The 9,844-nt window shown below is 35.1% G+C and overlaps 2 protein-coding genes across 2 annotated transcripts; both read left to right on the top strand.

Annotated features, from left to right (window-relative positions):
- The first annotated feature begins 934 nt into the window (after positions 1 to 934).
- On the top strand, positions 935 to 3,898 carry LOC307138517 (protein lifeguard 1). Its single transcript, XM_079836850.1, has 10 exons — positions 935 to 988; positions 1,258 to 1,487; positions 1,813 to 1,891; positions 2,273 to 2,326; positions 2,426 to 2,516; positions 2,611 to 2,648; positions 2,728 to 2,815; positions 2,905 to 2,994; positions 3,073 to 3,120; positions 3,359 to 3,898. Exons 2-10 carry the CDS (start codon positions 1,277 to 1,279, stop codon positions 3,506 to 3,508), a joined length of 849 nt encoding a protein of 282 aa, XP_079692976.1. The 5' UTR covers positions 935 to 988; positions 1,258 to 1,276; the 3' UTR covers positions 3,509 to 3,898.
- A 319-nt stretch (positions 3,899 to 4,217) lies between these two features.
- Positions 4,218 to 8,529, top strand: fam8a1b (family with sequence similarity 8 member A1b). Its single transcript, XM_079836394.1, has 5 exons — positions 4,218 to 4,711; positions 5,478 to 5,598; positions 5,702 to 5,825; positions 5,906 to 6,045; positions 6,148 to 8,529. Exons 1-5 carry the CDS (start codon positions 4,231 to 4,233, stop codon positions 6,290 to 6,292), a joined length of 1,011 nt encoding a protein of 336 aa, XP_079692520.1. The 5' UTR covers positions 4,218 to 4,230; the 3' UTR covers positions 6,293 to 8,529.
- The last annotated feature ends 1,315 nt before the right edge of the window (positions 8,530 to 9,844 follow it).

Here is a 9,844-nt window from a genome sequence, read left to right as displayed (position 1 = left end):
AATACTCGACTGTCTTTTTGGAACCTGCGCATGCTGCAGTGGGTATGAATCCTGCTGCAGAAGCTTATGAATTATTCATTAATCAGGACCGATCCGCCAGTGGTTGGATATTTACATACTGATACGCAGCTAATGAATAATTAATGAACATTTTCTTGATCTTTGTTTTTTGTCGTTCATTTTAACTTATGGACACGTGTTTTATTCATGACACAGGTAACACACCTGCACATTTAGTTGTTGGCCATATATTTAACGCCCTCTACAGGAAATGCAATGTAATGTTAAGATAAAAACAGAAAATGTAGTAGTAATTTTCTGCCAGGACATTATCCTGTAATTTTACAGACATTTCCATTAACCCTACAACACAACACAATGTGATGTGTAATTCATCAACAAATAATGACAAAAAACATCATAACAGTAGCGCATACTACTTATGCGCATACTGCACTATATTTCAAGTCATCCAAATTCATACAATTGCTTTGTGTGAGGAATATGTCCAGATTTAAAACTATTTTTTGATGCTTCTATGGTGCCTTTTTGTCAATTTTGGAGCTTGCTCACTTGAATTGGAGAACATGGTGGTGAGTAAATAACAGAATTTTAATTTTGAGGTGAAGTATCTCTTTAATTACATCACAAAAAGCTTGTCTTCTAGTAAAATAAAGCATTTTTTAGAGACGATTGTAGTTAAAAGTGATACATTGAGTAAATAAATAAATTCATTAAAATTATAAAAACAAAAATCACAAGTACCTATATAATGCCACTGTACATTGTAAACTTCATTGTGAAATATCTTTCATTCATTGTTGAATTACAAAAAAAAAAAATCACACACACGTGAACTTGGCTCTCATGAATGTGTATTGATTTGATGGGCTAGGCAAAGTCCTGTCCCCCAGGAGACAAACTGATCGAGAACAGACTTTGCCCTGCACAACTCATAACAGGAAGCAGAGTGGTGCCAGACTAACAGGTAAGTTGCGGTTCTAATATTAACAAATTTGAACAATATCATAATGCCACACTTGTGTATTAGATGGAAATTGTAACAATTTTACATAAAGAGAATATGACACCCTAAATTAATTTTAGATCTTAATCATATGTAATTACTAGATAAAAATGCTGGGATACTTGTAGTAGGCCTTTTTGTCTGTGTGGATTACATCTATCTTGTTTCAGAGATTGTAATATTGACTCTCGATTTTCTAAAATAAGTGTGTTTATCTATACTTATATTAGGTTTGTTGAGAGACACATAATGAACACTCAGCAGTCTCCCCCTCCGTACAACCCCTATTACCCTCCGCAATATCCTAATGCAACGCAGGGCAATGCTGGGCAGCCCACCGCAGGCATGATGCCCCCCGTTGTTGAACATGTCAATATGGGGATTCCAGACAGCGCTCCCCCAGAGTACACCCTGGGCTTTGAGAACGAGAACTGCTTTTCAGATGCAGTCATAAGAAGAGGTCAGCTGTGCTCTCTTAAAATTACTTCCATCACTTAGTTATGTTATTACAATAAGAAAGAAAGTCTATATATATATATATATATATATATATATATATATATATATATATATATATATATATATATATATATATATATATATATATATATATATATATATATATATAAACTTTTTTTGTGTTTTTGTGTGTGTGTTTGTATTTGCAACTAGGCAAAAATAGATAAAATATCACTTTATTTATTTTCGAAAGTAAATTGAGGGCAATGTCATGGACATGGTCAATGATAAAAAAAAACTTACTTCATGTCTTGTGCTTCATGTAGGTTTCATAAGAAAAGTGTACTTGACACTTATGGTTCAACTATTAATAACTGTTGGAATCATCTGTGCTTTTCTTTATTGGTGAGTAGACTGATATTTATGTTGCCACGCCTATTAATTTCTATTCAAACAACAGATAATGAAGTGTACTTAAGTGTCACTTAGTAGGCTTGAGCATTTTAGACTTACATACTGTACATTTACAATCTTACAAAATGTTTCTATTTCAATTTAGTTTCTATTCATCAAAGAATCCTCATGTATCACAGTTTCCACAAAAAAATATTAAGCAGCATAACTGTTTTCAACTCTGATAATATTAAGAAACATTTATTGAGCACCAAATCAGAAAAAATCCTTCACCTGAATAAATTGCATTTTAAAATATGATAAAATGTTATGGCCCAATTGAACAGTAGCGGTGCGTATATATTATTCATTTATTCATACTTTTTCTTCTAGGGAGACACTCAGTGACTGGGTGAAAGACACATACTGGTTTACCTACACTATGATGTGAGCTCTTCTCTTTTGTGTGTTCTGCATGTCCTAAATAATATGCATATATTCTGTCCAACTGAATATATGTTACACTGACTTCTTTTGTTTCACAAGGGGTGTAACATTTGCTCTAATCATTGTGCTCCTCTGTTGTGGTGACATTCGTCGGAAAGTTCCCTTAAACTTCATCTTCCTAGGGTTCTTTGTAAGTAAATCACAGAACCACTGTAATATTTTTTTGTGGTGAGCATTAAATGGCATCATTTTGTAAATGCTTTAAGTGTTGTTTTCTCACACAGACAGTTGCAGAGGGCCTTCTCCTTGGATCAGTTGTAGTGTGAGTGAAAAGTAACTTCAACAATTGAAAAACTTCAGTTACGCAGCCAGTGTTATAGTAAGAAGTCATTTCTTTTCAGGTACTATTCAGCAGAGGCAGTGCTCTGGGCAGTGGGTGCAACTGCTTTGGTGTCTCTTGCAATGAGTTTGTTTTCATTGCAATCTAAAGTACGTCGTTACAAAATTGCAGTGACATCAGACCATTTGTACTGTATACTAAGTTTGATAATTGAAAAACTGGCTTTGCTTGTTTTTAGTGGGATTTCACAGCTGCTTCAGGAAGCATATGGGCAATAGGCTGGACGCTGTTTTCATTTGGGTTGCTTTGTGCAATTCTGAGATCGCAGGTAAATCCTCAACTTCCTTCTCTTATCAGAAATGCTTACTTGTTTATATTCATTCATGCAAACTTTCATATTCCACAGTATTTGTACATCCTTTATGCATCGTTGGGAACATTGGTCTTCTCTGTGGTAAATACACTTCTTTCTTAGTCTAGCTTTATACGTTCAAGCCTTGTGCAAATATGTAAATATAAATAATCCTTATCAAGGTGGACTTCATGAGTCAGTCACTGAATGTATAGTGTAGTGCAATGAAACTGGCACAGTATTAATATTATGTTCTGCCAACAATATTTTATCTTAATAATAAAACTATTTTACTGCTGTCATTGTCTTACTGTCTCTCCCTTTTGTTCTCTATTCGTAGTACCTGGTGATGGACACGCAACTCATACTGGGTGGAAAGCACAAATACAGCATCAGTCCAGAAGAGTACATCTTTGCTGCTCTGAACTTGTACCTTGATATTATCACAATTTTCTTATTATTGCTTCAATTAATTGGAGTTTGTCGTTGATGAACATCATGCTTTCTGTCCTACTCATCACCTCACATAGACTCTGGGTTTTGAGACACAATATTACCCTAGTTAAAAAAAAAAAACATGACTCCATTGTGTCTCTGTACCATATTAGAAATTAATTATTGAATTCAAATCAGTAAAATAGCTTACAGTTTAATAATAAAATAGATATTGAATAAAGTAAAATAGCTATTACATAGCTGTGAGTTATTTTAAAAGTAAATGAAGGGCAATGTGATGTAGCTACATGGCATGGGTTTGGAGACCCCCATTTTTTTTATAAACATAACTCCATCGTGTCTGTAACATGTTGTAATAAATGTTCACTGTCATGTCACTGTACTTTATGTCAAATTCATTAAAGTGTCTACTGTTATCCATTTGATATGTTGTTTTTAATAATTTAAGAACACACAAAAAATGCTGGAACAAATTCTATTTTAAGGGGGTGACCCATCTTACACTTATTTATAAATGAATGAATTCTCTTTCTATGAAGTGCAAATGGAAACATCTGCAAAAAACTTTAAGTTCCTCTGTACAAAAATATATGAATGTCTTTTGCACCATATGAATTTCTTTACATCAATTGCATATTTAACACCTCTAGGCGGAGAGTTAGGAAGTTATGCTTTAGCTAATTTCTTCTATTACTTTTATTATGCACTACGAAATAATGCCGGAAGTTGAATAAATCGTCACAAAACAAAAGTGTCATGGCGGAGTTAGACAAAAACGCTGGTGATAAGGAAAAATCGTTGGCAAGAAACAGTAGAGCTAGGGACGGCGAAAACATGAACACACATATTCACAAGCCCTGTTCCCAGGGCAAACAAGACACATCCACCGCTGTTACCACCACGGAGTACTGCGAAAAATTACAGGAGTGGATGTGGCAGTACTACTACAGCTATATGAACTGGCAGAGCTGGATAGCCATGTCTGCGTTTTCCTTCCCACCGTGTTTCCCAACACAAGGAACAACTGAAACGCCAGGACCGACGACATGGGGTACAGATATGTCTAATGGAGACTTTCGCAATTGGTTTAGCAGCCCGTTTGGTTTTCCTACTGCAGGTGCGAACGCAGCGGTTGCAGCCGCTGACGCGAGCGGACAGAGTTCCCGAGCTCCTGCCACAGCGCCTGCGCAGCTGCCACAACAACAACCGCAACCTAATGGAAATGCTCAACAGCCAGGTATTTATATGTAATTAATAAATCACCTGTTAACTTTCTTTGTTGTTAAAACTGCCAGCTGCAGCATTATATTCATCACAAGCGTTGAATATGACAGCTCAGTACTTAGATGTGAACGAGCCTTCTTGGACTTTGTGTTTAGAGTATGCATATCATTTAGTGTCTACGTTGGAATTAAATAAAGTATTTCTTTAACATGGTATTGCAGACTTTTAGAAATATACTTTTCTCAAGCTCAGACACGTAAAGTCTATTATTATAGCTTCATTATGTAAAAACTGAAAATAAATTAAAATGATGTCTAAACTGGATAGAAAGTTAGCTGTTGCATTGACATTTACTTCAATCTGTCAGCTTGAAGTTTTTTGTAAACATCTTTTTTTAAAGGTTATTTTTGTAGTTTTAACTAACAGGATAGCATGTTTTATAGTGAAACAAAACTTATGAAATGATTACCAATGACGTCAAAATTCACATGAAAATATTTAGTTTGAGACATTGTAATTGGAGAAAGGGGAGATGAAGAAACACCATTTCTTCTTTATAATTGGCAGGTTTATGTTAAGTTAGAGCCTGGATCTAAGGGGCATGGCAAAAGTGGCAATTTATGCTCATATAAAAGTAGGGAAATCACCCCTATGTTCACTTAATTGTTATTAAAGAAAACTAATATTGTTTACGTATTTAAAATATAATGTACTTCCGTCGTAACTAGAAAGATCCAGTTTACAAAAGCAGTTCATGTTTATCATATTTTTTTGTCTAGGTAGGGAATATTATATCCCCTCTCCACTGCAAAGGTTCTTGGCGGAAATGGTGGATTTCTTCATTCTTTTCTTCATTAAAGCTACAATTATCCTCAGTATTGTGCACTTGAGTGGAATGAAGTGAGTCTGAAATCTTTTGTTCATATTTCCTTACATATCACTCATGCTGTATTTAATTAAACAAAAATGATTCACTCTTTGTCCATTTCAAATCTCATTTTAGGGACATCTCAAAGTTTGCAATGCACTTCATTGTAGAGGAGATTGACGAGGACACGTCTATGGAGGAATTGCAGAAGATGATGCTTGTGGCTCTAGTGTACAGGATATTAGTTTGCTTTTATGAGGTTAGTTCAAACAACTGAATTAGGCTAATCTGCTGAAATAATTCATGAAGACCAGCGTAACTGTTTTTGATTGTTTTCAGATCATATGTATTTGGGGAGCTGGTGGGGCGACACCAGGGAAGTTTCTCATCGGCTTACGAGTGGTCACATGTGACAGCTCTGTCCTGGTTCAGCCAAACCGAGTTCTTGTGGTACCAGCGACAAACGTCACGCTTTCTGCGTCAGTGCTGCTGTTAACATCACTATTTGTCATTTAAAAAAAACACAGATCTTGTTCCAAAATTTCTATTGAAACTTCTTCTATTATGATTTTTTTTTATAGGTCTACGGTGAGAGCCTTAAACAAGAACTTCTCCATCGCTTTCTTTTTTCCGGCATTCATCACACTACTTTTCTTTCAACACAACAGGACTGTGTATGACATTGTGGCTGGCACCATTGTGGTCAAGAGAAACAGGCTTAGATGACTTTGTCATTGAACTAATTATCAACCCGACTTTATAATGCAAAAACAAGCTCATAGACAAAGGAGAGCAAACCAGCTGCAGTGACACATTCTGAACTGAACTAAAGCTATTGGCCTCTCAATGAACTGCCACTTTAAGAGCTGAACATGGTATTTCCAGTATTTCTCACCCATCGCCTCTGGACATGAATTGCTTTCTCAGAAGTATTTTTAATCGTCTCTGTTGACATCTTTGAATATTTTTCTTGTGCCAAAGTAAGATAATTTATAAATGTGCATAATACTTGAACTTCCTCTGGTACATGCATTTCATGCCTAGCTTTCTCTCTCTCTTTGTTAATGTGTGTGGAATATTGATTGGAATATTTACATAGAATATTCTTTGACTAATGGATTTTGAGCAGGAATTAACATATTTCTCCAATTGCAATATAGTTTGGTTATAGATCCTAATTTACTCACTGCATTTGTATTTCAGATGAATGTTTTGTTCCTAATTACTTATCTCTATTTTATGGCCTTTAAAAGCTTGACAATGCCGGGAAAACATTTTATTTGTACAGCTGAGCTGTTTTGCATACTGTAATTTTCACTGCATGCCTTCTTCAGCTCTGTGTTCTGCACTATCCTGAGCTGCTGAGTTGATTATTTCAACTTTAAATAGCCTCATTCTTAATCAGTTGTTAGTATGTTATTCCTTTTGGATTGTATAGATATGGCCAAATCAACAACAAAAAAATCACTTCTGTCCCAGAGAAAGGCTTCTGTGTTGCTCTGTTCATGGATATACCAATAACAATCTTTTGAATAGACATGTTATATGAAGGAATTTAAGGCACATGAACAAGGGATTCATCTTCTGAAATCATCAAGACATAGTCTATAAATTATAATTTTATAGTGCATTTGGTGAATATGGACAAATTGTGTCAGCAAATATCTGAATGTCACTTTTAACACATTTTATTTTGTGTAAAAAAAAATGGTTTTATAGGGCTGCAACATATTACAATTCTGAGCGGTGCGGATACATATTAAGATAAAGTTACATTTGTATATTTAAATTTTATTGGCGAATAACAGATTTTAAAAATGTATACTCTACTAAACATTTATTTAAAAATCTATTAATATTCAATATGGTACTAATAAATTGTGTATTATAATTTTTTTTATTTAAATAGGGAAAACTGCTTAAATATCTCACTTTGGTATTAGATGACAATAATTGAAGCTGGGCCATAACCATTTGTTTTCGTCACATCCTTGATCTGAAGACAGATAATTCTGTATGAAAACAGAACAGTACAGTCTGGCATGGAGGAAGGATTTGAGGTATCTGGCACCTCATCAGTTGAAATGAGACACCAGTAGATGGAGTGAGAGCGCTGCTGACTCGAAGTGAAGTAGTCATTTCTCATGGTACGTTTAAAGAAAGAATGTTTATGAAACGTGGTTTCTGTTTAGTTGTTGTAATGTCTAAAATGCTCAATATAGTAACAGCTATGCATTTTGTACACTATTATACTGCTCAGCTCCCATAGCGTTTCGTTATTTTTGTTGCATAGCAACATTCTACTACGCTATTAACGAACTATTTCTTCTAGAATTCCTCTTAAAGGGATAGTTCGCCCTAAAAGGAAAATTCTGTAATCATTTACACACATTCACGTCGTCCCCAACCTCAATGACTTTCTTTTTTGTGTAACAGAATTATATTTTAAGGTTGTTGTTTTGTTTTTGGTTACCAACATTCTTCAAAACATTTTATTTCATGTTAAACAAAGAAATTATATAATCATATTGTACTGTAGTATGTAATATCCTGCAGTACATCAAATTAGCTTTCACCTTCAAGTCATTCCAAACCTTTATGACTTTCTTTATTCTGTGGAACAGAACAGACATTTTGAAAAAAAAAAAAATAGTTTCACACACGATGAAAGCCCATTCGGTCCAATGTTGTTTGGTCCCCACTGACTTAAAAAAAAAATCTTATTTTCTGTTCCACAGAAGAAAGGTTTGGAACAGCATGAGTGTGAGTAAATAATGACAGAATTTTTATTTTTGGGTGAACTATGCCTTTAATGGATTTGCATAATATAATAGCAGTTTAGTGGAAGTAAAACTTTCTACATTTTTGTGAATTAGATATGGACCAGAAAACACTGTTGTATAGCCTATGTCCTACCCATGAAAACCATAGGTTAATTACAGCAAATAAATAGACTATTGTTGATTGTATTGTTCAAACCTTCCTTTGAAAAACTTGGTCAGGGCATTGGCTTGATCTGCGAGTGATCTTCAAAGGTTGATTGTGTTAGGACCTACAGATGGTTTTCTCTAACACAGACCCTCATCGCTCACTCAGATATTTTCTCTTTTCTATTTCGTTGACCCTGCTAACTTGTAAAACCCTTATACTATCAGAATGGTACTACTGATGTTGCATTGCAGTTATCAGTGAGTAGTTCTCAGCCACGCTCAACCTGACTTTGTTTATCTCACAAGTCAGATTGAGCAAGCCGTGCCAACGATATGATGTCAGTGTGAGTAATGGCTCTGTGTGGGGGACACCGTTCAGCCTCATGCTGCTATTATGATTATGTTGACTTACCGTACATAAAATAAAAAACAAAATATCCCAGAATCATTCTGTTTAAGGATGTCAAGCTCTAAAGTGATTCATCAGGTGTGTCTCTGATCAGGAGGTGTTTTAAAAAAGCTGTATTCGTGTTAGCGTAAGAAAGAAAGGACACACTCAGCCTCCAAGGCATGTTGTCAGGGGCTTCCAAACAACAAGCTGATTGGCTGATTGAATAGCACTCTGTCATTAATTGGTGATGTGTTTTTATTTTCTATAGTAATGATGTCATCGGTAGCCAATCAAAGGCCATGGTGACTGTGATTGGTGTGATCTGATTGGCTATTCAGTTGGAAATAAGATAGGGTTGGGTTTCTCATCATCCAAGACTGATGTTCACTCTGAGCCTTTGCAAAACGAGTCTGCTCTTCCAAATCGATGATCAAAACGACAATAGCAACGAACAGCGCTCTCAAAAAGCGAAAAAACCCTCATTGGAATTTTGGGGTTCTACACTGTTATCTTGTCCTTATTACCTCGAGACTGCAGCATATAGTGTTGAATTGTAGCTCAATGTGTTTGTCTAGTGCTGTTGATTTCCTCAGCTTGAGGCTAGAACAAGCAGTGTATATTGACACAGAGCGTCCATATTTGATCCTCCAAAAAAAGAAAATCTATATATATTTTTGCCATACAACATTGTAAGCATGCTTATCATCAGAATTCATGTGATATTGACCCAAATTTATGTTGTTCTTCTAATCTCCTAATTTAGTTTTTGTTTGGTTATTGCCAATTGAAGCATAGGAGGCATTGAAGGAAGTGAGCATCTAGTGAAACATGAAAAAGACGTGTAGGAAATGAAAAACTCTAAAGTGTTTAGGGCATTGTACACAATTATAAGTAAAAACATTAAAAGCACTTTTTTTTTATTCGTAGGCCTATTATTGTTGTTGTTTTTAAAATTAT

Source organism: Gobio gobio (assembly GCF_949357685.1).
Source record: "Gobio gobio genome assembly, chromosome: 15".
In the NCBI taxonomy this organism is placed as follows: Eukaryota; Metazoa; Chordata; class Actinopteri; order Cypriniformes; family Gobionidae; genus Gobio; species Gobio gobio.
The sequence above is the reverse complement of the archived record's forward strand: the minus strand, read 5'-3'. Positions and strand labels throughout refer to the sequence as shown.

What these genes read in the sequence shown, in the direction of transcription:
- LOC307138517 (XM_079836850.1), top strand. Translation starts at nt 1,277, where the DNA reads ATGAACACTCAGCAGTCTCCCCCTCCGTACAACCCCTATTACCCTCCG. An exon ending in TGGTTTACCTACACTATGAT is followed by an intron (nt 2,327 to 2,425) that starts GTGAGCTCTTCT and finishes TTGTTTCACAAG; the next exon opens with GGGTGTAACATTTGCTCTAA. An exon ending in CTCCTTGGATCAGTTGTAGT is followed by an intron (nt 2,649 to 2,727) that starts GTGAGTGAAAAG and finishes ATTTCTTTTCAG; the next exon opens with GTACTATTCAGCAGAGGCAG.
- fam8a1b (XM_079836394.1), top strand. Translation starts at nt 4,231, where the DNA reads ATGGCGGAGTTAGACAAAAACGCTGGTGATAAGGAAAAATCGTTGGCA. An exon ending in TGGAAATGCTCAACAGCCAG is followed by an intron (nt 4,712 to 5,477) that starts GTATTTATATGT and finishes TTTTTTGTCTAG; the next exon opens with GTAGGGAATATTATATCCCC. An exon ending in GTGCACTTGAGTGGAATGAA is followed by an intron (nt 5,599 to 5,701) that starts GTGAGTCTGAAA and finishes ATCTCATTTTAG; the next exon opens with GGACATCTCAAAGTTTGCAA.